Source organism: Leopardus geoffroyi, chromosome A2, assembly GCF_018350155.1.
Source record: "Leopardus geoffroyi isolate Oge1 chromosome A2, O.geoffroyi_Oge1_pat1.0, whole genome shotgun sequence".
NCBI classification, from domain to species: Eukaryota; Metazoa; Chordata; class Mammalia; order Carnivora; family Felidae; genus Leopardus; species Leopardus geoffroyi.
Window position 1 is genome coordinate 31,378,970 of NC_059331.1, and position 27,484 is coordinate 31,406,453.

The 27,484-nt window shown below is 41.5% G+C and overlaps 2 protein-coding genes across 7 annotated transcripts in view; one reads left to right on the top strand and one right to left on the bottom strand.

Annotated features, from left to right (window-relative positions):
* THOC7 (THO complex 7) lies at positions 1-27,298 on the bottom strand. Of its 3 annotated transcripts, XM_045493426.1 has the most exons (8): positions 24,123-24,325; positions 8,650-8,767; positions 6,858-6,985; positions 6,461-6,547; positions 4,060-4,117; positions 2,642-2,708; positions 2,490-2,559; positions 1-1,049 (listed from the first exon to the last, which is right to left on the bottom strand). In XM_045493426.1, the coding sequence occupies exons 1-8, from the start codon at positions 24,139-24,141 to the stop codon at positions 982-984; spliced, it is 615 nt and encodes a 204-aa protein (XP_045349382.1). In that variant the 5' UTR covers positions 24,142-24,325; the 3' UTR covers positions 1-981. The 3 variants fall into 3 exon arrangements, 2 of the variants coding, with proteins under 2 accessions (XP_045349382.1, XP_045349383.1); XM_045493427.1 differs by lacking the exon at positions 6,461-6,547 and having other exon boundaries at positions 24,123-24,254; XR_006715906.1 differs by lacking the exons at positions 1-1,049; positions 2,490-2,559; positions 2,642-2,708; ... (1 more) ...; positions 6,461-6,547; positions 6,858-6,985 and having other exon boundaries at positions 8,653-8,767; positions 24,123-27,298.
* The window catches only part of ATXN7 (ataxin 7), a 142,547-nt gene continuing 139,495 nt past the window's right edge, over positions 24,433-27,484 (top strand). For 2 of the 4 annotated variants that reach the window (XM_045493418.1, XM_045493422.1), the window contains exon 1: positions 24,434-24,490. The gene's annotated coding sequence lies outside the window, so the exon portion shown is untranslated. Of the gene's footprint in view, positions 24,491-27,484 lie in introns of all 4 variants that reach the window. The other 2 variants (XM_045493424.1, XM_045493420.1) reach the window with 2 other exon arrangements.

The window sequence follows — 27,484 nt, forward strand, 5'->3', positions numbered from 1 at the left end:
TTAAAGGTATTGTGAAACTTTTAATATGACTACTACTGAGCTAATTTTCAACTTTCATATTTAAAGATAAGAATTCTTAAGATTACAAAAATTTAACATTGTTTAAAGTATGATTCATGCGAACTGTCATGTTTCCGAACTAAAATAAATGGTAAGGATGGAACCTAACAAGTACTGAGCATTAAATTCCATACTTAAGAAAATTACAAATGATTCAGCCTTAGCTTAATTTTTAAGATGATGAAATCCTTTATGCAAGACCATCTTAACAGACTGGTTTTCTGAGACAACTTTTTCTTTTATCAATTTTTTTTTCTGCTGAAAATGACCCCTACATAATGAAACAGTAGGAGAAAACATATTAACAAAACATTTTATAACCACATTGCTCAAGTGTTGAGGAGAGAGATCTAGAAAGCAATGCATATTGATTTACTTTCATCTTATAATTACCTCTTACACCACCGATTGTTAGTATCATGCAACTTCTCCCCAAATGAGCATACGCTACCCCTATTTTGAACATAATTTCACAAATTTGCAGCCCTCTTGAAGCCTATTCATGAACTCCATTTTCAAAAGTGGTAACAATTTCCAGATTGACTCATTTTCTCACCCACATCCTGGAAATGCCGCTTTCTCACAACCTTCAACTTAGTTTATAAGCCAATCAGTGTGACCAGTTAAAAACTACTTACAACACTACTGAGCACAAAACATATCTGGCTTGAAAACATTCTATTAAACATTTTGGGATGTTGCTTCCTACCTTTCAAGAATAAAAAAGACATTTCAATACAAACAAATCGATATTAAAGTCTTTTTCCTTTGTGCAAAGAAATCGGAATGAACTGTGCATTAACATTTAAAAGCAAAGTAGTTCACTGCCCAAACTTTAAATCTCAAGAGTACAACAAGTTCCAAACACAGTGAGCATGTTGTTACTTCCGTATTCTTGGGAATGGTGAACCATTAGCCTGTCTATGGCTTGGAGTCTGTTTCCATGCTGGTTTCTTGAGCTTCTTCTACTTCGGAGAGCTTTTCATCATCTGTAGTTGAGAAAGAACCATAAAACTGCAGTCAAATTTCCTTAAGTTATATATTTAGCGAATACATGACAACATTTTTATCCTTTATTAGCTGATATATCTAAAAAGATGGCAAAATGGCAGTCTATGACTGCAATTGACCCACACGGTGTTTGGTTTTAACAATGCTGTTTTGGCTGTTGGTGTTTATGAGCGTAATCAAAATGTAAAATTTATGTGATAGAATACATTAAAAAAATTTTTTTAATGCTTATTCATTTTTGAGAGAGAGAGAGAAAGAGAGACAGAGCATGAGCTAGAGAGGGGCAGAGAGAGGGAGACACAGAATGTGAGGCAGGCTCCAGGCTCTGAGCTGTCAGCACAGAGCCGGACGCAGGGCTCGAACCCACCAACTGTGAGATCATAACCTGAGCCGAAGTCAGATGCTTAACTGACTGAGCCACCCAGGCGCCACTAGAATACATTTTTTAAAATGTATGTGAGAGAGGGGCACCTGGGTGGCTCAGTCAGTTAAGCGTCCGACTTCGCTCAGGTCACAACTGAACTGCTCTTGGGTTTGAGCCTCGCGTCAGGCTCTGTGTTGACAGCTTGGAGCCTGGAGCCTAACTCGGATTCTGTGTCTCCCCTTCTCTCTGCCCCTCCCATGCTCATGCTCTGTGTCTCAACAATGAATTAATGTTTAAAAAATGTAAAAAAAAAGTTTAAAATGTATGTGAGAGAATACATTTTTTTAAAAATCTAGGTTTTAGGCTTTTCTTTTCTTTCTTTTTTTTTTTTTAAATTGATTTATTTTGAGAGAGAGAGAGAAAGTGTGTGAGTAGAGGGAAGGGCAGAAAGAGAGAGGGAGAAAGATTCCCAAGCAGGTTCCCTCCCACTCTATCAGTGCAGAGCCTGACGCAGGGCTCAATCCAAAATCAAGAGTGGGATGCTCAACCAACTGAGCCACCCAGGTGCCCCTAGGCTTTTCTTGAAAATGATCAGGAAATCAGATAGCATAGAAATTTCCAATTTGCTATAATCAATACAAAGAGCAAGTCTCCAGTTCCTGAAAGTACGTTCCATTCACTGACTAGGCAAATGTGCTTATGTGCTAATTACTTCACCTACTCACCATTGCCTGCCTGGGTCCTGAATTACTTCACAGCATTACTTTACAGCAATAAACTATAATAAACCAAGAAGAATTCCAAATCTATCACCTTTGAATTTCTCTTTATATGAAACACTGGTTATGTATTTAAATCATATATTGTTACACCTTCAGGCTTTTCTGCATATATACGGAAAGGTGAACTACATGAATGCCTTCTGGCATCATCCAGCTATACTCCTGCTCTGAAACTGCAGGTATGCTCTGTCAAGAAGACGTATATTTTAGAGGGCACACCCCTGGATCACTTAAAAGTCCTTATAAACATTCATTCCGTGACTTCTACTTACTTTCCAGCGTTTGCTGAAGTTCGTGGATGGTACTAAGTAGAACGTGAAACTGTTTCCGTCTCAGTTCCAGCTGTGTTCAGGAGAAAAGAGTTAATGCACACCGATCTATAAACATACACATATCACAGAGGCTCAAATACGTGTGCAAATACCTTATCTTCCACACTTTCTTTAATATGTGAAAGATGCTCCAGTTCTTTTCCCAGAGACTCTAGTTCCCTGAAAATAATAAAACAGTGTTACATTTTGCTAATTGGGGAAACAGAATTCACAATTAATGCCTAAATTTTTAATTACTAAAGAGTATTTAAACATTTTTTTTAAAGGATAAGAAGTTCTTAGACTCCATTATGATGAAACTTTGAAGTGAGGGATGATTTCTTAACTTCTAAATGTGCACTAATTTCATTAAAATCAAATTTCTAGATAATTTTTAAAATCTAAGAAGACACAGATAATAGGATATCATACCCCCAAGAATTGACAACTTTTAATGTTTTGTCATTCTTATTTGACAAAATAAGTCTTTCTTCTCCTCTTTTTCTTGGTAAAAGAAATAAAACACTGCAGGTTAACTTGAGATACTAGAACCTTATTGCCTGTCCTCTATCTCAGGCCTTTTATCTTCCTCTGCTCCCCAGTCAGGCAGTCACTGTATCATTCCAACCCATATATTTATTTGTCCCTCTAAATTATATACAGTATTAGTAGATAATGGGGGGACGTTAACTTTATAAATGGTTACTATTCTGCAAGTATTACAGAAGATCAGGAATAATTTAAAATTCATTGTATGTCTTCTGTTTTTCTTTTCACTGATTGTGTTTTGAAATCTGAGTTTAAAAAGTGTATAAAGGGCGCCTAGGTGGCTCAGTCGGTTAAACGTCCGACTTCAGCTCAGGTCATGATCCCACAGTCTGTGAGTTCGAGCCCCAAGTCAGGCTCTGTGCTGACAGCTCAGAGCCTGGAGCCTGCTTTGGATTCTGTGTCTCCCTCTCTCTCTGCCCCTCCCCTGCTCATGTTCTGTCTCTCTCTGTCTCAAAAATAAATAAAAGCATTAAAAAAAATTTTTTAAAGTGTATATCTAAAAAAAGCGTATATCTAATTTGTTTTACACTCCTCATTTAGTATTCTACTATGAGTACGCCATATTTTATTTATCCATTTTAGTGTGATGTATATTATATGAATTTATTTTTTTAAGTTTATTTATTTTTGAGAGTGAGAGGGACAGAGAATCCCAAGCAGACTCCACACTATCAGTGCAGAGCCAGATGTGGGGCTCGAACTCACAAACCACAAGATCATGACCTGAGCCGAAACCAAGAGTTGGATGCTGAACCAAATGAGCCACCCAGGTGCCCCTATATGCATTTATTTTAGACCTAGAGGCACTTAGATTGGAGGAAGGAAAAAATTTAATCAAGCAGCATTAGAATATGTTATTGGGAAGATGTGACCCCTCCTTCTGAAACATACTTTGTACTCCCATAAAAATGGAAAACATAGGCTAGTATGTGAACATTTATGTATAAAGATTAGTTCCTTTCAAAGTAAACTCTAAACTTACTTTAGTGTCTCATGTCTGTCTGGATGATGCTGGATCACTTTTGCCAAAGCATCATATTCTGAAAGATATAAAAATATTTATCAAATTAAGGTTTTTTTGAACCTGGATATGAAAACAAAATGTATAACATGACAGATCTCTCTTAATCACTTTCTGAGTGCATAAAGAAATAAAAACAACTTAAGGATGGAAACAGTATTGCCAATGTCACTTGGTTGGCCTATAACTATAATCCATTATTTCAAAACTTTTTTATTCTTTTTTAATGTTTATTTGTTTTCGAGAGACAGAGAGAGACAGAGAGAGAGAGCAAGAGAGCAGGGGAGGGGCAGAGAGAGAGGGAAACACAGAATTCAAAGCAGGCTCCAGGCTCTGAGCTATCAGCATAGAGCCCTAGGCAGGACTCAAACACACGAACTGTGAGATCGTGACCTGAGTTGGAGTCGGACGTTTAATCAACTGAGCCACTCAGGTACCCCTATTTCAAAACAATTTTAAACAAGGACTTTTGCTCCCAATCTGTTTTTCCATTTACCTATCCCTAGGTAGGATATAAGAAGCCAGCAGAGTATAAGTGAACTTAAGCCACTATTGATCATTAAGCAGACTGATTCTGATGAGGATCTTACTACCTATTTGCCCAGCAAAGAAAAGATCAGCTAGGTAAATATATCCTATCATTAATTTTGGATCTTAACAAGGGCAAATTACACATCTCATTCTCATTCTAAAGGTAAAGATTTCAGAAACTTAGAAATGATTTAAAATTCAGAACTGATAAAATTCCTTGTTTCTGTTCCACTGAGACTTTCAGGTTTCCTTGTTATTTCCTGTTGGCCTTTCTTATGAAATGATGAATGGCAGCATTCATTTAAAAGCCTCAGCTAATCCAGAAAAAGCACTGTAAAACATTTTTAAATTATTTTAGAATCGGTATTAATTATTAAATACATTGCTGTAAATTGGCCACTGAACTTGACCATATGCATTTTAGAACGAATTCAAAAAACAATTTTTTTTAAAATAAGGAATTAAGCATCTTAATTGGTTCATTAAAATGTAAAATTCATTGTTTTGAAAATCTGCATATTAATTCAATAAAAGTGTGACTTAAAAAGTTTTTTTAATGTTTATTTTTGAAAGAGAGAGAGAGTCGGGGAGGGGCAGAGAGAGAGGGAGACACAGAATCAGAAGCAGGCTCCAGGCTCTGAGCTGTCAGCAAAGAGCCCAACATGGGACTTGAACTCACAAGCTGTGAGATCATGACCTGAGCCAAAGTCACATGCTTAACTGACTGTGCCATCCAGATGCCCCAATAAAAGTGTGACTTTTATTTATTTAAAAAGAAAAAAAATTTTAATATTTATTTTTGAGACAGAGAGACACAGACAGAGACAGAGACAGAGACAGAAATAGAGCATGAGCAGGGGCAGGGCAGAGAGAGACGGAGACACAGAATCCGAAGCAGGCTCCAGGCTCTGAGCTGTCAGCACAGAGCACGACACAGGGTTCCAACTCACAAACTGTGAGATCACGACCTGAGGCAAAGCTGGATACTTAACTGACTGAGCCACCCAGATGCCCCAAAAGTGTGACTTCTAATAAAATTTTTTTAGATTACAAAGTAATATGTGATCAGTGAAAAAAAACAAAAACAAAAACAAAAAACCCTAAGACATAAAACCCCACAGCCCCAAAATAATAACCATTTACATTTTCTATTTCCTTCTAGTTTTTTGTATATAGGTTACAATTGTGATTATGCATTATATTTTTTATCTTTCTTTCTTTCAGTTTACATTATAGGAGAAGCAATGCCCCAGCCATTAAAAATTATTTTGGACTAGTTTTTATGGACTGCAATGAGGACAAACCCTGATTAAAAAACGAAAGAAATCAGGGCAAAACTAAACTTTACTCTTCCTCTTATTAGATATTTAGGCAGCTTGCAAATGTTTGCTTGCTTTGTACTTAATAAAAACTCACTGAGCTTAAATTCTTTTCTTTTTTCTCGCAAGTAGTTCCGTGAAACAAATAACAAACAAAACCTGAGGTCTAGTGTAAATTGCCTTTGCTGATTAACTGTAACATTATTTAGGCAAAGGGGTCTGAAGAGTAAAAAGAAAAAATGAATACTTAAGAAATATTTGGATGATCAATACCATCCAGCAAACAAACAAACAAACAAAAAAACAAAAAAAAAATTTTTTTTCCAGCATGGCCTTCCTTCTCCACTATTTTAAGGAATAACATAGCTTTAAAGAATTAAGTTTAGCTCCTAATTCTTTTTAATAATTCAGGTTGATTCTCACCGAAGATTTTACCACACAACATTAAAAACTGCATGAAAATAGTACTCAGTAATAAAGCATTTGCACACTAAATTCCACAAAACCCTTACCTTGGCGATTTTTTCGTATTCGCTTTGCTTGAAGAATTTGCTTTTTGCACTCAGCAATTTTTTCATGTGCTCCTGCAATGCTACATTCTATATGAAAAGGTTTTTTTTAAAGACAGTTGTAACAACATGTATAATCTCCATCCATTTTTAATTTTAAAATGTGTTTTTAAATTAAGTTCCATTGCTAATAAAATAGATGCTGGTGGTTTAAAAAACAGCTGTAACCCTAAGTATTGTATCATATCAGAATACATTTTTGTAGCTAACATTTACTATATTCTATTAACATTGTTATTATTTTACCACAAACCAAAGAAAAATGTTAGCAGATATTATCTCCTTTGGGTCATAAAAATTAAAATTACATGGAAACATTAATTGCTTTAAGTTTCTTTACCTATTTCTTTGTAAATTTTTTCATAATTTTCCATTTCTCTGAGATTCATATCATATACCAGCAAAGTTTTCCCCATTGAAAATTCACATTGGGACAGCGTGCTCAGCATACGTTGGTACTGGCTGTATCTAGCGAAAAAGAGAGAAAAAACAGAATAAAGTTTTTTGTGAAATACCAAAGTTGAACCATTATAGTACAGGCCAAAATTTGGTAATTAAATCCTATCAAGTTCTAAGAGAATCCTTTGCTTTATTTAAAATAATTTTTAAAAAATTAAAAAAATTATAAAATAATTTAAAATATCTTTCCCTTATGTTTTCTTTCTCCAGATGTGATGTACTTGAATTTATAAACTGCTTTAGTTACACGTGCAAAGATGAGACCACTGTTCTTATCACTATAAGCTAAATTCAAACAACTACTTGTTTGAATTTTGTTTAAAATACATTTTAAAATGTTTTCATTAAGATGTTTTTTTATGCTTCCAATTTTATTTTCACATTTTTTTCCACTTTTTACAAAGATCTATGTGAAAAGTTAATTCAAATGAGGGAAATTTTTCTAACGCAAGAAAAATTATTAAATATGTATATGGGGCGCCTGGGTGGCGCAGTCGGTTGGGCGTCCGACTTCAGCCAGGTCACGATCTCGCGGTCCGTGAGTTCGAGCCCCGCGTCAGGCTCTGGGCTGATGGCTCAGAGCCTGGAGCCTGTTTCCGATTCTGTGTCTCCCTCTCTCTCTGCCCCTCCCCCATTCATGCTCTGTCTCTCTCTGTCCCAAAAAATAAATAAACGTTGAAAAAAAAAAAAATTAAATATGTATAAACCCTTGCAACAACTATCTATTAGCTTATTAAAAAAAGAGGGGCGCCTGGGTGGCGCAGTCGGTTAAGCGTCCGACTTCAGCCAGGTCACGATCTCGCGCTCCGTGAGTTCGAGCCCCGCGTCAGGCTCTGGGCTGATGGCTCAGAGCCTGGAGCCTGTTTCCGATTCTGTGTCTCCCTCTCTCTCTGCCCCTCCCCCATTCATGCTCTGTCTCTCTCTGTCCCAAAAAATAAATAAACGTTGAAAAAAAAAAAAATTAAATATGTATAAACCCTTGCAACAACTATCTATTAGCTTATTAAAAAAAGAGGGGCGCCTGGGTGGCGCAGTCGGTTAAGCGTCCGACTTCAGCCAGGTCACGATCTCGCGCTCCGTGAGTTCGAGCCCCGCGTCAGGCTCTGGGCTGATGGCTCAGAGCCTGGAGCCTGTTTCCAATTCTGTGTCTCCCTCTCTCTCTGCCCCTCCCCCATTCATGCTCTGTCTCTCTCTGTCCCAAAAATAAATAAACGTTGAAAAAAAAAAAAAAAAAAAAAAAAAAAAAAAAAAAAAAAAAAGAGAAAATTGAGGTGCCTGGATGGCTCAGTTGGTAGCACAGGTGACTCGTGATCTTGGGGTCATGTGTTCAAGCCCCATGTTGGGCCTACAGCTTACTTAAAAAAAAAAATAAAACAAAGACAATTTCATTTAGATACTTTGTCTAACTTACCTGCTAAAATTGACCAAATTAGTGAGCCAAAATTTAATTCTCCTTTCTTACCACCATACCTTCTGCACATTTTAATAAACATAAATAAAGCAGGCCTCTGAATAGAAAGAAAGACCAGAAAAATCTATAGCTGATTAACCCCAAATTGCCTCCACTGGACACTGAAGGTGAGTGAAAATCTGAAATATTGATAGGCTGTATACAGGGTTTAAACTCTTATCAGCCCACTGGTGTAGAAACAAAAGTGAGATGAAATAAATACCCCTCTTCCTGGGACCCAGAGTTGCACCATTTAATGAAACTTTTCACTAGCAGATTGATTCTCCGATCATCTCCAGCGCCGTCTCCATCAATTAGGAGGCGCTTCCGTATGACTTCGTCTGGAGGAAAGAAGAACATGAATTAAAATGATGGTCTGACTCTTGTTGACTTTCAGAAACAAGTAACTGATACCACTATTTATGCATTCATCCAAAAGAAAACCACTGAGATGTGAGTGTACTTCACGCCTCTAAACTGTGTACTTAAAGGTGGTTAAGACGGCAACTTTTGTTATGTAGGTTTTACTGCAATTGACGTTTGTTATTTCTATGTCTCTGTCAAGACAGTTATTGTCTATTGTGTGCCAGGCAGTGTACTAAGGGGCCAGGTTACAGCCTGCGCTAATGGATCTGCTCTTGTTGGGTTGCTAAGCAGAAATCATTTCCGGGGACCATCAAAGAAATAAGCCCAGAGTTCTTGGAGAGCTTTTTTTGGGAAAAACCTGTCCACACAGAGGGCTGAGGTGTTCCTATCTCTGACTAGTGTGAGGTAGAGGCAGAAAGTACAGAAAGAAAAGGTTTGAAAGAGGTAGTGGCAGACTGGGCAAAGAGAGGTGGGTCAGAGAAAAGAGAATGGGTTTATCAAAAAAAATAAGTGTCATTTAGTCATTATGTCTGCACTGTTTCTTTCCCCATGAAGATTTTTTTTTTTTTTTTTTTTTTTTTTTTTAAAGCTAGGCTGTCTCACTCTTGCTCCAAGGAGAAGAAAAAAGATAAAACAGAAGAGCAGGGCAGGTAATGACGAGGAGCTCTAAGTGGGGCTCTTGTCGGCCTGTCCGGCAGCCCGGAGCTAGTGTTCTTGCTGGACAAAGTAATCCTGGATTGTGACAAGAGAAAGGCAGGTTGAAACCCAATAAAACATAAATTTTCATCTACCAGATTTGCGAAGATCAAAATACCCGGTAAAAAGGGTTGGCAAGGATCCTGAGAAAGTGCACTTACACACACTGATGGAAGGTACAGTGGCACCCTCTTTGTGGGGCAAATGGGCGACAACAAACGGTGTCTAAAACATACATCCCGGGCACCTGGGTGGCTCAGTTGGTTAAGCGCCTGACTCGATTTCAGCTCAGGTCATGATATCACGGTACATGAGATCGAGCCCCACATCAGGCTCTGAGCTTACAGGGTAGAGCCTGCTTGGGATTCTCTCTCTCTCTCTCTCTCTCTCTCTCTCTCTGCCCCTCCCCCACTTGATCTCTTTCTCTCCCCACTTACCTATTTCTCTTAAAATAAATAAATAAATGTTAAAAAAAAAAAAAAAACAAACTAAGATGCACCTACCTTTTTGACCCTGTAACTCCAATTCTAGGAATTCATCCCATAGATAACATCCCATAGATAACTGTGCACCCATGCACAGAGATAAATGTAAAGGGATGTTCTTAGCGTTGCTCATAGTAGAAAGATTGCAAAGCTAAACATTTACCAGTAAGAGACTGGTTAAATTATGAAACGTTCATATAATGTATTATGCAGCCAAAAGAATAACGTGGATGTACATACTGATGCCCCAAAATCTCCTTTGATACATGAAGTGAAATGAAAACAAAACAGGTGAAGAGAAGCATACAGTTAGCTGTTATCTGTGTGGAAAAGGGGGAGGCTTTGTGTATGTGCATATGTGTGCACATCGCACATGTATGTGTTTGTGCATTCAAAGAGTATCTTTGGAAGGAACACAGGAAACTGGTAATAGTGCCTTCTTCTGGTGAAAAGGACTACAAAGATGAGAAAAAAAAAATTGAATTTTCTGTATTATTTTGCAGAATTGTGTTTGTTTTTCATCATGTGCATGCATTATTTTTTTAAAATAAATTTTAAAGTGTGAATAATTCCTGGAGAGCCTGCATGATGAATCAACAGCAAAATCTTTGAATAGTTCCTGTGTGTGGGCAGAAGTATTTGTGAGCGCAGGTGCAACGGAGATAAACTTTAGAAGGCAGGTGGCTGCAGTTTTAAAATCTATTCTGTGACAACATCAGATAAACGCTTTTAGAATTGGGTTTTGTTCTCGGAGTCATGGCTTTGACAGGCAGCTCAAGTTATCGATTCATCAGGTATTTTAATGTTACACTTTAAAATACAAACTAATGCTTTCAGTTTTTGACCACCAACAATGTTATTTGAGGAGCCTCAGACAAAACAGTCCTTGAAGAGATTAAAATGCAGAAAATGAGTTGATTTTATTTTTTATTGCAAACATCCTCTAACTTTGTTAAAAGTGAAAGTAATCTCTACACTGGGCACTGGACACGGGAGCACCTGCTCCAGAGGGTGCATATTCTGATGTTTGATGCTGTTCCATTCCTTTCCTTTCTTTTGGTCAATTTGTTTTCTTTCTTTTCTTTCCTTAAGTTTATTTATTTTGAGAGAGAGAGAGAGAGAGAGAGAGCGAGCAAGCACATACCAGTTGGGGAGGGGCAGAGAGGGAAGAGAGAGAATCCCAAGAGCCTTACGCGACGTCATCCAGGAGCCTTACGTGAGGCTCGACCCCACGAACGGTGAGATCATGACCTGAGCAGAAGTCAAGAGGCAGACACCTAACTGGCTGAGATACCCAGATGCCCCATCAATTTCTTGTTTTATCTCCGCTCTTCCAACCCCCCCAACAAACCCCATCTTCCTCCCAGATATTGGGGCATCCTACTTTATTGAGGCCCAGGGATTTCAAATATAAACGCATTCAGGGAATAGGATATAGGAAAATTGGGGAATGAGTACCCACCCAAAGCGGGGAAACTATTACCACAGATGGCTTTTCGAGAGCTTTTTAAAGTTTGGTGACTAATTACAAATGTTTCAAGCACGTTTTGTGATCATTCCAGCTGCATATTTAAGATCTGGGTACCTTTATATATGCAATATATATATTATATAAATAATATAATAATATATTATTTATATAACTATAAAATTATAAAAATTATAAAAATTTACAATTATAAAAATTTCTGAAAAATGTTTGGAACACTGTACAGGCCAAATAAACTTGGGGAAAAGGTTCATGAGGTTCATGTCTTATTCATGGTTTCCTCCTCAACCTCTCACACTGTGTCTTTACACTTCTGATGCTCAATAAATATTTTTTACATTGGATTTGTGGTGCCTGCCCCAGACCATCTGCCCTCTGAAGAGCTTTGTTTCAATAAGATACTAACAAGGATCAGCAGGCAACCATCTTTATTTTCAGGTCCAAAGCCGAGATTTCTCTTCTTGTACAAAGGACAAGAATTCTTGATCAATGAGCAGATGTGTTCACACGGTACCAGGAATTCTAAGGATGTGAGATAAAGAATTGAGCTCTTTTGCTCTAGGTGGAGACATAACATGCATATGAACACAAATACAGAGGAGGCTGGGAATGTTAAATAAGTGCCGAAGACCCATAATAGAGGAGATTAGGAGGACAGCTCCCTTTGGCGTGGGGGGAGTTAGGGGAAGTGGAATTTGGGCTGCTCTCTTCATACTTAAAAATTACCAACCAAGAAAGCTAAAAGGTATTTTAACAATATCTACCTAAACTTCAAATGACATATGCCTTTGCCCCAAGAATCCTAGATAAACTTGCACATATGCAGTATGGCATATGTCCATCAACAGGGGACTAGATAAACTTTGGAATAAGGATATGATGGAATACTATGAAGCCATAGAAAAACAAAGAATGAGGAAATGTCTATGTACTGATACACAGAGCTCAGTTAAGATAACTTGATAAAAGAGCAAAGTGAGGCAGTATGTATGGCATGTTTCCTTTCACATATAAATGGGGGGAAATGTATCCATACAGATACCCTAGAATGATATATAAGAAACTAATAGAAGGGGGGCGCCTGGGTGGCTCGGTCGGTTAAGCATCCAACTTCGGCTCAGGTCATGATCTCGCGGTCCATGAGTTCGAGCCTCGCGTCAGGCTCTGTGCTGACTGCTCTGAGCCTGGAGCCTGTTCAGATTCTGTGTCTCCCTCTCTCTCTGCCCCTCCCCTGTTCATGCTCTGTCTCTCTCTGTCTCAAAAATAAATAAACGTTAAAAAAAAAAAAAGAAAAGAAACTAATAGAAGGGGCTACCAAGGGAGAGGGGCAGGGTAAGTGGGATAGAGAACAGTTTGGAAGATGGGGAAATATCTTTCTATATTATTTGACTTTTGAGCCATATGAGCACTCAAAATCTGTTAGCTGCTGTTTGAAAAAGAAAGCTATGATTATGGTGATGGTATCACAGCTGTTTGCATATGTCCAGATGCAGTGAATTGTACACATAAAATATGCAGTTCTTTGTATAAAATTATACCTCAATAAAGCTGTTGGAAAACAGAAACAAAAACAAAGGGGGCACCTGGCTGGCTCAGTCTCTGGGTTGTGAGTTCAAGCCCCATGTTGGGTGTAGATATTACTTAAAAAAAATAAAATCTTTAAATAAACAAATAAACGAATTTTTAAAAAGGAAAAAAAAAAAAGAGAAAAGAAAGCAAGCTAAAGTCCTTTCCCTGCCCCCACCACAGGCAGGGAGAAAGCAGAGGTGGGGAATCAGAGACTGGATGTAAAATGTGTACACGTGAGAACATCAGGGATGCTGCACAAATCTTGGGACCCAAGGACAGAAAGGCAATTAGAGGTCAGAATGTGGGCATCTCCACTAGTGAATGCCAAACCAGCAGACTTGGACCTTGCCGGTGGGCACCTGGGAACTGCTAAAGATTCATGAGCAGGACTTTCTAGGAAGATTAAGCTGAGGACAATGTACAAAATGGACTGCATCTGGGAAAAGCCCAAAGGCAGGGGAGCTATGAGGAGGCTACCAAGGCACAGGCAGTTGGAGGTAAAATGGCATGAAAGTTAGAGATTAGAATCACAGGTCCTGGGGCTCCTGGGTGGCTCAGTTGGTTAAGCAGCTGACTTCAGCTCAGATTATGACCTCACAGTTCGTGAGTTCAAGCCCCGTATGGGGCTCTCTGCTGTCAGTGTGGAGCCTGCTTGGGAACCTCTGTCTGTCTGTCTCTCTCTCTCAAAATGCCAAGGTGGCCTGAGTAGGGATGTGGTCAGACCAATTCTGGTACCACTGGGGATTCCCTGTCAAGGCAGTTCTGGGCCCTTCTCCCAATTCAGTCTCTTCCTTCAAAGCCAAACCCCTGGGCCAAAGTCAAAAACTGGGACCAAACATACAGTGTTTGCTTTGTGTGTGTAGCACCAAACCTCACTTCATCGATAAAATGGGAATAAAACTTCTTCCGTAAAATGGGAATAGCATCTCCACTGTGAAGGAACGCTGCTGTGAAACTTCACAGAAATGAAATTACACAAAGGAGCACAATGCCTTTTCATGGTGGGAAAGCAAGAAAAAGAGAAAAAGAAAGTTACTTATATGTTTATTTTTTTTAATGCTCACTTATTTTTCATTTTTTTTACTTTAGAGAGAGATTGAGTGGAGGAGAGGGGCAGAGGGAGACAAAGAGAATGAGAGAGAGAGAAAGAGAGAGAGAAAGAGAGAGAGAGAGATTGCGAGCATGGGAAAGGGGCAGAGAGAGAGAGAGAGAGAGAGAGAGAGAGAGAATCTTAAGCAGGCTTCATGCTCAGCATAGAGCCTGACACAGAGCTTGTTCCCACGACCCTGGGGTCATGACCTGAACCAAAATCAAGAGCTAGAAGCTTAAACGACTGAACCACCTAGGCATCCCATATGTTAAATTTTTTTAAACATTTTATTTTTAAGCAATCTCCATATGCAATGTGGGGCTCAAACTCACAGCCCTGAGATCAAGAGTCACTTGCTCTACTGACTGACCCAGCCAGGTGCCCCTGCTTATGTTAAATTTAATCCACAACTTGTTCCATCCTAAAAATCTTGAGAAGTGAGTAAACATTGTGGAAGGTATATCTGTAGATACATCTAAACAACTACACGGGTATATATTAGGCACTTACGCATACAGAGTTTTAACCGGTTAGGATTTCTCCCAAATTTGCTTCTATCTCAAGCTTCATATTGCAAGGTCACAGTATTTCTAGCTTAAACTGCATAGACAGTTGTTGCCTAGAAAATTCTCTGGGGATAAAAATTCCTGAAATAACGTAAATAAAATAGAGCACAGCTCCAACAGCAATAAAATAAAAGGGTACAGTGTCAGTTTGAAAACAGCCTTTTCTTTTTAAATATAAAGATGGGCTGCTGATGGTTCCCAACACAAATGACATGAGCATTGTTATTTTTAATGATGCCTCATCAATTAGCGCTAGACTGAACACACCTAAAATATGCTTTGTTTACTACATACATTGACTTCAAAAATTATCACCATGCTCGAAACTATAAGCAACTTAAATGCTAATATTAATAATTTGGACAGGCCTTGGCCCACCCTACAAAAACAGTAGGCATGGCTTAGAAAACTATTTTAATGATGCTATCAATATTATTCCTTAGCTGTCATGATTGCTTTCTTTACTATGAGGACCAGTGCCATCTGGAAAGAGCTTCTAACCCCAAATACCTAACATTTGTCCTGAGATGGTGGTTTTCCGCCTGACGTTAGGATTATAGGAAGATTTCCTATTGGATTCAGTTATATGTTGTGCCACAATTATACCCACAGTCTGCCATTCAAAATCACTTTAAAATCAGTTATGACACATGTATGCCGACAAGCAAGTATTTACTCGCAAAATTGGGATGCATTTTGGACCCCTTTCTGTCTTATATACTGACCTATTTACTACCTAGAAGAAATATGTAATCACTTAAAACACCAAATAATCCTCAAAAAGCCCTTGCAAGGGGTTAGATTTTTAATGCCCCATTTTCTATAAACAGAGAGGCAGGAAGAAATGACTGCTTTACAGTCACGAGACCAACTCCCCTCCTCCAAGCCTCGGGTCAGTTGACATGGCCATTTTAGCTGTGCTCTCATTTTATCCCGGAAAGGACAATCTCTCATAAACCCAGACTAACATTCTTTTCAAAATTCATCATTGTTATTAAAACCCTGATTACAAAACAAGGTTTCAGAATACCTTGGGGCAAATATTCAAAATAGGAAAAGGAAAACAATGGAAGATAATAGGAAAATGGAAGGTAATGGTGGGCCAACTTTCAAAACACTTCTTTAGGGACAGGTCAAGGCTTCACAACCAGTGTCAAGGGCCTCACGGTGAATGTAACTTCCTCCTAGGGCTAAGCTACTCTCAAGTGTGCCTCCCTAAACTGCTAGACCTTATAGCAACCTATACGATTGCTTAAAAGCAACCTCACCTGCTTTTAGGAAATAGCAATTCTGTGACCTCCCAATGAAGATTAGCATTTCCTTTCTAAAGGCACTTTAGCAAAGAATTCTGTTAGCACAGAAATGCACCACTGAATTTTTCTTGGTGTTCCAAACCAAGAAACTGGTGGATCCAAACTGAAAACCAGAGGGATAAATTTTATTTAACGCTTTCAGACAGGGTGAACTTGAAACAGCGGGCTACTACAGCAATGTAGCAATATGTATCAAAATTAAAATACGTATATTCTTTGACCTGACTTCTAGAAATTATTCCCACAGGTGTGTGAAGACATCTATACAAGTATCTCTATTAGACACTACTTGTAAGAGAAAACAACTGGAAATAATTAAGTGCTTGGCAGAGAATTAATTTTAAAAATATAACAGAATGCTACACAATTGATACAAAATAATGAGGTAGAAAGAGCTCCAAGATGTAGTAGAAAGAGTTCTAAGATGTAACAATTATAGAAGTATATAGCACAGGTGTGCCTAGTGGCTCAGTTGGTTAAGCATCCAACTCTTGTTCTCAGGGTCATGAGTTCAAGCCCTGTGTTCAGCTCCATGCTGGGCATAGAGCCTACTTGGAAAAAAAAAAGTGTAACACAGGAGAGTTTGTAAATGTTTGCATAAAATTTTAAAGTATACATACATAGTGGCCTACGACTAACATATATATATATAATGCTTGCAATATGCTATTTTTCACATATAAACACGTTGAATCTGCACGATAGCCCTATAAAGTAGATATTACTACCCCTATTTTACCCGTGAAGGAACTGAAAGTTGCTCAGATTAAATGTCACCGGAAATAAGGAGTAGAGCTGAGACCCAAACTCAGAAGTTTGGCACTAGAGAAAGTGCTTTTTACCCTTTACAGGCACTTAAAAATCATTCTGAAAAGGTGCACGCACACAAAAACAGTTTCTAATAATTACCTCTGGGAAGAGGGATTAGCCACAGAAGGTGAAGTGGGGAGGGTTTTCACTTGTCACTTGATGCTTTTTTCTCAAATTGTCGGACATGCATTACTTTTCTTTTTAAAAATACCAACAGTGGTTATCTGGAGAGTGAGTTTATTGGTCATTTTGAGGTATTTTTCTTCATTTCTTCTGCATTAAAAATTCTATTCTATGCCCTTTAATAAATCTATCACGTGTTAACAAGAAAAAAAGAAACTTTTGACCAATAACAAAAGGAAACCAAAGGAAAAAAGGAAACTTTTGACCAATAACAAAAGAAACTAGGGCCGTGCAAAACCAGTGTGCATGCAGACTGCTGTTAGATTTATCACTGGATCACCCCTGCTTATGGGTTATTAGGCTGAATTATGTGTGTCTCATTGTTTTAGATTACTTATGGTAAAATAACACGTAGCCCCTCCTTTCAAGAAGCTTAAAATCACTAAAACAATTTTGAAGGCCAACAATATCAAGAAGTCACAAAAAGGCAGTGGAAAGAACAGTAAATATGACGGTTTGCTTTTTCCATGTAAATATTGATCTCTTGTGAGATACTTAGAGCTAGTCTAAATACATTGCTGATGCCAAAGTAAATTACTTAAACCAAAATTAAATTTAAAAAAATTTTAATAAAGCAAAAATAATAGTGTTGAGGTCCTTTGTTTATCTCTAGATTTACTGAGACGTTTAGAGAAAGGTGCTAATAAAGTCAAGATTGAAACTCCAATCTTGCTTTGAGAAACCATGTTATCTTAGCTAAAGAAACTTTATTTTATAGTTGCACTGTTAAGCCCTGTGCTGGGATCACAGCTGAAGGAACAAAGTGGCCAAACTCCATGACCACGAATGGAGTCATTCATTGATCCGCAATTGAAATAGGAATAATAGCAGCGGGCACTTCTACAGCATTTATAAGCTCCTATTTGATGACCATACATCTTGTTTGTTCCTTTCACTCTGAAAAGTTTGGACCATAAATTTGTCCTTCAATTTCGAAGTGCTTTACGTGTATTATCACGCCTCACTCTTGAAGAAACCCTATAAAGTGCGTATTACTATCTTCTTTTTACCCAGGAGTAGTGTTGCCTCTGCAGTCACAGGAAAATATACACAATCACATCATTAGAAAGTGACAGTACAGCTGCACACTGTTCTGCATATTGTTCACAGGCATGTTAAAAACCATTATTTTGGGGCGCCTGGGTGGCTCAGTCGGTTAAGCGTCCGACTTCAGCTCAGGTCATGATCTCGCAGTCCGTGAGTTCGAGCTCCACGTCGGGCTCTGTGCTGACAGCTCAGAGCCTGGAGCCTGTTTCCGATTCTGTGTCTCCCTCTCTCTCTGACCCTCCCCCATTCATGCTCTGTCTCTCTCTGTCTCAAAAATAAATAAACGTTAAAAAAAATTTTTTTTAAACCATTATTTCAAGTTGTAACAAGCATGTATTCAAGCATTATACTTTCTAATTAAAAAAACAAAGACATATATACAGTAGAATACCACTCAGCCATAAAAAAGAAAATCTTGTCACCTGCAAAAACATGGATAGACCCTGAGGGCATTATGCTAAATGAAACAAGTCAGAGAAAGACAAATACTATACGATTTCACTTACATGTGGCACCTAAAACACAACTGAAAAAACAATAAAAAACAAACAAACCCATACAGAGAACAGATTAGTGGTTATCAGAGGGAATGGGTTATTGCAGGATAGGTGAAATGAGGGAAGGGGGTCAATTGTATGGTGATGAATGGTAACTAGGTTTATCAAGGCAATCACTTTGTAGTGCATTCAAATACAAAATGATGTTGTACATCTGAAACTAATGCTATGTACTCAATTCATCTCAATTAAAAACACTACCGTCCAAACCAAAAAGCTCTGTTATATGGAACGTAGAGCCACAGCCCGGCTCCCTGCCACCCCTTTCCCATCTCCCATATGTGCTCTGGCACATAGATATATATACCTAATGTTCTCTGTACTGTAAGAAGTGCTTTTGAAATGATTCTATCAGGGTACTAACACTGTTTAACACCCTTTAAATTAACACACACAAAATACAAACTGTGAATATAGTTTAAATTAACAGTGACACCATTTAAACTATTTTTGCAGTTCGCCAAAATACTGGGTAGCAACAGGGGGAGGAAAGAGAATGGCTTTGCCAAGAACTAGCTATGTGACAGTAAGTCACTAACTTCCCGGGACCTCTATTTTTCCATCAATAAAATGGTAGTGTTGGTGATGATATCTATAGTTCAGTGTCCATAGATAACAAATACAGGGTCTCTCCGCTTCCCTCTGAGGAGGGCACTTTCTCAAAGTAACCAGTGTCCTTGTACAGGGGACAGGGAATAAAGAGCTTCTTCTCCAAGAGCTCCCAGTCCAACTGGATAGGCAAATCCGTATGTAAGGATTACACGAGGGCACGGCACCTTGCCAGGCACCGCAAATCTGTAAGAGGGCATTAGCTGTCCTTTAGGCTCCAGAGACATAATTTTTCAGGATGACTGAGCTATCCAGGTCACTCCTCCATCTTCTTTGCTGCCATCATCCTAATCCAAAATCACCTCGACTCTTGGAACGCTTCTTGTTGGCCTCCCTGCTTTGATTCTTACCATCCTAGAATTCATTCTATACACAGGAGCCCCGAATGATGGGAGGGGTGCCTGGGTGACTTTTGACTCTTGTCGAAAGTTGGGTATCGACTCTTGATTTCGGCTCAGGTCAATGATCTCATGGTTCCTGAGATTGAGCCCTGCATTAGGCTCTGTGCTGACAGCGCAGAGCCTAATTGGGATTCTCTCTCCCTCTCTCTCAAAATAAATAAATGTAACAACAACAACAAAAAAGAAGTATGGGATCACTAATTTTTCTGCTTAAAATCATCCAATCATATCTAAGTATCAACAGAAGACAATCCAATCTCCAAGGCTCTTGGCGAGCTCGTTTACTTCTCTGACCTCCTTTTCTAGCATATCCCTCCTGGCCCACCTGGATACTAGCCCTTATCTTACTCCTTAACCTTATTCCTTATCTTCTCTAAAGGGCACAGAGCTTATTTTCGCCTCAGGCCTTTGCGCTAGTTGTAGCCTGTCTTGTATGCTTTCCTGGGCTCTTCACAGGGTTGACCCCTTCAGGCCTTACTCTAAAGGTTACTTTTCAGAGAGATCATACCTGACTGTTGGCAGCCCTCCCCCTTTATTCTTTCATATTCCATCCAGTTCTTTTTCAGAAGTTATTTCATAACTTCATTACGTTCTTTCTCAGAAATGATCTTACTTATTTGATTTTTATGCTATTGCTTCTGTCCCTCAAGCAGAAGCCAGGTCTTCCTTGGTAGTTTACTGCTATAGACAGCACCCCGAATTGGGACTAGAAGGAATGTTGACCTATCATACCCACTCCTCACTTCTGCTTGATTTTTGCCAAAAGCCCATTTGAGGAAAACCATGTTTACAGTATCTATAGTTCAGTGTCCATATTGCCTGAAAAAGTTATATTTCATCCTTTCTTCTATGATCTAAGTATTCTTAAAACAAATTAGCAAAAACAAAACAAAACAAAACAAAAAAAAAACCACAAAAAACCCCACAAAAAACCCTCCAAAAAACCGAAAACAAAAACACACCTTGGTCTGAATTAAGGCAGACCAGTAGAAGTATCCACCTAAACCACATGGCCTATTGGCTTTTGGATGCCTTTCTAAATTGTGAGTTAGCCTTCTTTGACCTAGTCAGGGATGTGCTAAGTAACAGCCCTATGATCATCAGTGCCGATAAAAGGTTACAGATAGGATACTGCCTTGTCTTTATGGAGCCTCTACAGATCAACTTTTTCTCTCGTGTTTAAATCACAAAGAACTGCTTATCCTGTGTATCTAATGTTGCCTTCTCTCATGTACACGAGATCACACAGTGGAAGTGGACCAGGTTCTGCCTCTTGCTATGAACTAGTAGAGAGTCACTTCCAGCTGTCTTAATTAATGTACCAGATTTTGCCTCTTGCATTTTGAAGATCATACACTTCTAATTCCTCTAGTCTTCCTTACTTTCAGTGCTCTGTTTTGCCATTTTCTCATCCATTTTTCATGTTTTCATATTATGGTGAACTGCCTTAAATATTTTCTAGAATGTATCATTGAAGTAAATTAAGTACTGAGGGCTACAACAGCAACAGGCATAAAATAATATGGTTAACAGGTGAAAGATCAACTGGTTCTAAAAAGAGAGGAGGTGAATATTTGAGGTGGGTCTTGAAGAATAAATGACAGTTACCAGGCTGGAAAGGGCAATCTGTGCAAATACAGAGATAAAGAAGACACAGCCCTCATCAAAGGAAAATGGAGAAGAGACGAGAAAACCAATTCTTACATTTAATAGTATTTGCTGAACATTTCTATATGTTGGACTCAGTGCAAAGCACTTTACAACTTTTATTGCATTTAAACCTCTAAACAACCCTTATGAGGTAGATTTTACTATTATCCCCATTTATAAAGAATAAAACTGAGGTCCAAAGAGGTTAATTAACCTACACAAGGTCAGACAGCTTTTAAGTGACGAAGTAGGGATTCCTGTGGCCTCTAAGGATATGTGGGGGGTGGGGCATTTGACTGAAGTTACTACTGTTTCTAGAACTCATCTTCCCTTCCCATCTTCCATGTTGACCCTACCTCAATAAATAGAGAAGTAGTACATTTAGCACATACTCACTCAAATCAGCAGCCTGGATTAATACTCAGTTCTTCCCCTTACATCCACTCAATCAGTCCTGGCATTCTATCTTATTCTACGTCTCTGTATTGTCTGAGCTCCCGTTGTCTCTTACTAGGACTAGTGTAGCAGTAGCTGAGAGACTGGATGCACAGTAGTGAGGGACAAAAACTCTGCAGTCAGACTGCCTGGCTCTGACCTCAGGCTCTATAACTTACTAAATGTGCAAACTTGGGCAAGTTACTTAACCTCCTTGTGTCCCAGTTTCATCTGTAAAGTGGAGTTAATGATTAGAACACTCCTTGACGCGTGATGAATACTATATAAATGTTAGAGAGAACCTAACTCCTTGCTTCCCCTCATCATTCTTCACATAGTAGAGTGGGGTGGTGGCTTTTTTTTTTTTAATGCAAATCTGATCATACCACACCAATGTTAAATTGTTTCCCATTGCCCTTAGAAATCTCTGGCTATAACTTTTTTTTTTTTAATTTTTAACATTCATTTTTGAGAAAGAGAGAGGGTGTGAGCAGGGGAGGGGCAGAGAGAGAGAGGGAGACACAGAATCTGAAGCAGGCTCCAGGCTCTGAGCTGTCCGCACAGAGCCCAACGCGGGGCTCAAACTCACAATCTGTGAGATCATGACCTGAGCCAAGGTTGGAGGCTCAACAGACTGAGCCACCCAGGGGCACCGCAACTTTGTAAATTCTAGCCAGCACTGGTCATCTTTGAGTTCTTCCAACACTTTGGGGCTTTTGCATAGGTGGTTCCCACCTGGAACACGAGTCCAACCACAACTATTTATTTTTCAAAAATGTGACTAAGGTGGCTTCTTGAGTTCAAGCCCCACATCGGGCTCACTGCTTGTCAGCCCGTTGGCACAGAGCCTGATTAGGATCCTCTGTCCCCCCTCTCTCTACCCCTCCCCAGCTTGCACTCTCTCAAAAATAAATATTTTAAAAATGGGATTAAAAGTAACTGTCTCACGGAGGCTAATCTTCAAGAATGGATAAGCCATCTTTGCTACATGCTGCTATAGTTCCCAAACTTGTACTTCCCCTGGGGAAACATGTGCCACCCTTAAAACTAATTATCCAAGGCGTCTTTCCACCAGAATGCAACCTGAGAGGGGGAAACAGTCTTGCCTGCTGGTTCTGGACTGTAATTCCAAGGCCTAGCCCAGATGGGGTAAATAAAACTGGAATGAAGCAAAGATAAAATTTCCCATGAAGCTCCTGGACCTGTAAGCCTCCCACTTCACTACTTACTGCAAATGCCCGTTTATTACTCTTCTTCCCATTGCTGGCCCTTTCATGTGGGGATCCTGTGGACCCCCAACTTTTCACAAGTGGCCTGTCCACAGGCATCTACCCTTACTGGTCACCATCTCTGCAGATACATCCAGCAGCCCTAGACATTCCCTTCCCACATGGTAAAGGACTTCCTTCGTCCTTAGGTTCTCCCTCCAGCGGCCCATCAGGCCTGTCCACCTTCCCCAAGGTGGCCCTCTGTTTTATTTGTTCAGTCCACAGACCACCCCCTGGGTCTCTCCTCACCAGGGCCCACCTTCCCTAAACTGTCCTCACAACTTTGCACAAACCCAGCCTCTGCCTGCCGACCCTCCCCCCATTCCCGCCCACAGACCACCGTACCCAACACATAAACACACACAAACACATCTTTTATTGTCTTGATCTACCCTATCCCCGCACTGGCTCCTCCTAAATCCCCCAAGCCCACTCTTAGATTGTCCTCCGCATACTCTGTCGACATCTATCCTTTTTAGATAATTGTCCCTAGTTGCAATCCAGGGCTAATTCTCGGGCACCGCTGCCATCCGCCCCACTCTCTGGGCCCACCCCCCCCCCCCACCTGTCCAGAAGACCGCTGCAGGTGTCACCCTCTGTACGCTGACACCCCTAGAACCGCCCTGGAACGTGTCTCTTTGTCCGAGCTTGGCCCGAAACCTCGTGTCCTCACTCTCCAGCCCCTCCGAGGCCCTCCGGATCCCGGACGGCAGGGTCTCCACCATTCCCTCCCCTTCGCCACTGCTCGGACCCCATATTCGCACCAAGCGCTCCCTCACCACATCCGCCGACGGCCCGGACCCCTTCCTGGTACCACCCGCCCACGCACCCTGCCACCGTTCTCGGCCGCCGCCCCCCGCCCCCCCCCCCCCCCACGTGTGCTCCCAGCCCCGCGACCATCTTTCCAGCACATCGTCCCCCAGGCCCGGGGCGGACTCCGGCCGGGAGTCCCAGGGGCAGCAAGGGCCCGGGGAGAGGCCCGAAGGAGTCGGGGGGGTGGGGGGGTGGGAAGCGGCCGGGAAAGGCCGGCTCTCCGAGGGGGTCTGATCGCGGAGGCCGAGGGGCTCCCGGAAGAGGCCGATGAGGCCGGGGGCCTCGGGGAAGGCCGGGGAGGCCGAGGGGCTCGGCGCAGAGGGCCGGGGTGGCGGCGAGCGGGCCTCACCGTCAGTCACGGCTCCCATGGCGTGCGCGGCGGCGGCGGCGGCGCAAGCTGAGGCGGCGGTTGGCGGCGGCGGAGGTCAAACTCCCACAATGCAGCCGGGTAAACAGCCATGGAGGAGGAGGCGGCGGCGCCCGCGGCCGCCCGCTCCGACGCCTGAGCCGCGCCGCGCCGCCGCCGCCGCCGCCGCGGGACCCGCGCTCCCCGCGCCCCCCGCACTGCCCGGGGGCGGCCGCGGCCGGCGCGTGTGGGGGGGCGAGGCCGGCGGGCGGCGGCGGCCCCGGCTACAGCCCCGGCCCCCGCCGCCCCCCCTGCCGCCCCCGCCCGGCCCACGCCCAGAGGCCGCCCCGGAGGCCGCCGCCAGCCGCCAGGTGAGCTCGCTCGGCCGCCCGCCGGGGGCTTCGGGGGCTGCGGGCCACCCGGCTCCGGGTCCCCGCGCCTTCCCGGGGAAGGGGGCCGCCGCCCCCCTCCCCTCCCCGCCGCCGCATCCCGGCTGCCGCAGCTGGGGCTGGGCTCGCTCCGCCGTGGGGCGGGGAGGGTGGCGGGGACGCCCGGACCCGGCTGGCCCGGGAGGCGCAGGACTAGGGGCGCCGCGGGGGCACGGCGCGAGGGTCCCCGCGAAGTTGGCGCCCACACGCGCCCGGGGTCTCGAACGCGGGCACTTGCGCCGGGCGCGGCCGGCGAGCCGCAAAGGCCCAGGGTTCCAGGTCGCTCGGTTCCGGCGCCTGGGGCCGCCCCCTTCCCTCCCGGGCTCAGGCGGGTGCTCGCGGAAGGGGGGAAAGAGAAACTTGGGAGACCTCCGGGAGGAGTTGGCGGAGCGGCCGGGGAGCGCGGTGCCCGCGGATCCCCCGGGGCGCCGGGAGCCCATCGGTGACCTGGATGCGGTGCTTTATTTAATGCTCTCTCCGATTTAAAAAAAAAAAAAAAAAAAAAAAGGCTCTGTGATTGTCCGCATCTTAAGGGGAAGTTGAAAGTGAAGTTGCGGGGGGGTGGGTGTTGGTGCCCAAGGAGTAACGTTGCCTCGTGTGTAGAGTTACACATTTCCGGAGCACTCTGTAGATCATATTGGCATCTCTTCCCAAAAGTCACTTTGATTCAACTTCGATGAGTTTCTCGTAAATGGCAACATTTAGGTGGGGAGAGGCTGGAGGAAACCAGAACCAGTATAGCTGATTTGATCTCCAGCGGGGGAGATTCACTTTGGCAGAAGAAGCGTGTGTGAGTTTTAACCCAGGTTTGGTATCTTCTTGAGCGTGAAGTTATTTTCCAGTTTTCCTGCCACCGCCCCCACCCCCACCCCCCAAGTACCCTGCCTCTTTCACATCCGGGCTGAGGCAGTTATGTGGGTTGGATTTGGTTGTTTTTGGTTCTTTGCGAAACTTGGGTTCATTCTCCCTGTTTTGTCTCCGTTCTTCCGAAGAGGGAGAGCTGTAAATGCAAATGTATGGCAGTGAAGTGTGTTTAATCCCTAGCTGGAGATCCGTATATGTCAAATTTTATTCACATATAGGAAGTCGAAACTCTAATAATGCTCTAAAACCTTGCTCTCAAGAATTAGCACCTTCGACTTTTGGCACAAAGGAAAAAAAGATTACTTTGAAGGTTGTGAGGTATAACTTGACCTCCGCTAGGGTGAAAAGCCTCCCCTGGCCTTAAAATAATACTGACTTAACCGCTGTGTGTGCACGGGCCTCAGGCTGTGTTCATTTTTTTGGTTTTAGAAGGAGAGAACATATTCTAACCAAAGCAAGACTTAATTTAAATCTTAGGACTACGAACTGTACATTGAAAGTGTCGCTTGATTATACATCCCAACTGCATTTTGGTGAGGGTCATTACTGTTTAAAAGATCATTGTCGAGGGGTGAAATGATGTTCTGTGTAAGCAGCTTGTTACTTCATGTTATCAAATAATGATTTTGAAACAGTATTTTAAGTGATTTAAAATAATCTTTGGTGCTGTTGATAGGAGAGTATCACTGCCCCTTGTAACTTAAATTTTTATGAGACCTTTTATCTGGTATTCACAGGTGGAGTTCTGGCCACTTTTATAACTTCATTTTGTAACTAAAAATATGTTGGACAGTGCTAGAAATTTTATAAAGCAGTAAGACCAAGAGACATTTGAAAGACTTTAAAGTTTGAGGTATACCTACAACTAAACATGTCTGAAAGCTCTTGACCCACCTGGTTGGAAACACGTCAAAATTTGAGCCTTTATGAAATGTTTAAAGTCTGCTTGCCAACCACATAATTTATCTTGCAAATGAACATTTGTGAACTCTCTTAATTGACTTTATTCATATGTGTAGTAAAAGGACATGTTTTAGTAATTTAGAAGTAGTCTTTTTTCATATAATTATATCTTAATATGCTCACGAGTGTTAAAGTAGGAAGGACTAAGCTCTAGGCCATACTGATGTTTCTTTTATAAGGAAATCTTTGTGGGCAGAAAGAAGTAACAGATTCTAAGCTCTAACAAAACCGATTTGGACTTTGAATTTATATGACTTTAGATTTGGTGATTTTATTCAAGTCCTTAGATTGCTGGTTTCTTGGAGAATATGGGAGTCTACTTGTGGAAGTTTGTTTGAGTGTTCATTTGTTATTAGCCTTCTGAAATTATAAAGGATGATGGGAGAGCTGGCTATAAGGTCCTTACCCTGGTCCTATGAAATGATGTAGGCATTTCTGCAGTATGCTTTTATTTTTTATTATTTTAATTTTTTTAAGTTTATTTTTTTTTTTTTGAGAGAGAAAGAGAGAGACAGACAGAGCGTGAGCAGGGGAGGGGCAGAGAGAGAGGGGACACAGAATCCGAAGCAGGCTCCAGGCTCCGAGCGGTCAGCACAGAGCCCGACACAGGGCTCAAACCCACAAACCGTGAGATCATGACCTGAGCTGTAGTCGGACGCTTACCCAACTGAGCCACCCAGGTGCTTCTGCAGGATGCTTTTAGAATACGGGTTGTCATGAGGTCTTTGGACCTCTAGGGATCCATGAATTGACTTCAAGAGATTCCTGAATTTCCTATAGTTGTGACCAAAACTTTTTGTGTATGTGTGCCTTTCTAGGGAGAAGGTCTGTGGTTGTGTTATAAAAGCAGTCCAGGCCCCCAAAATGTTAGAGTTGTATGTTTTTATTCAATAAAATGGGAGAATAATCCTTGAAAGGAAAAAAAGAAAATGTAGGTCTTTGTGCGCAGTACTTGATGTTTAAAGTTGTCTTGAGTCTAGTCAAGTGGTCTTAGAGGTACAAAAACAGTTCCCACTTTGTTGCCACAGGAAGGCATTGCCTGTTAGTTGATAAACCATTCACACACATAAAGGGCTTGACATGCTCTTCCTGGGTGCGTTGTGGCTCTTT

What these genes read in the sequence shown, in the direction of transcription:
- THOC7 (XM_045493426.1), bottom strand. An exon ending in AAAAATTTACAAAGAAATAG is followed by an intron (nt 6,548 to 6,857) that starts GTAAAGAAACTT and finishes CTTTTCATATAG; the next exon opens with AATGTAGCATTGCAGGAGCA. An exon ending in GACAGACATGAGACACTAAA is followed by an intron (nt 2,709 to 4,059) that starts GTAAGTTTAGAG and finishes TATTATTTTCAG; the next exon opens with GGAACTAGAGTCTCTGGGAA.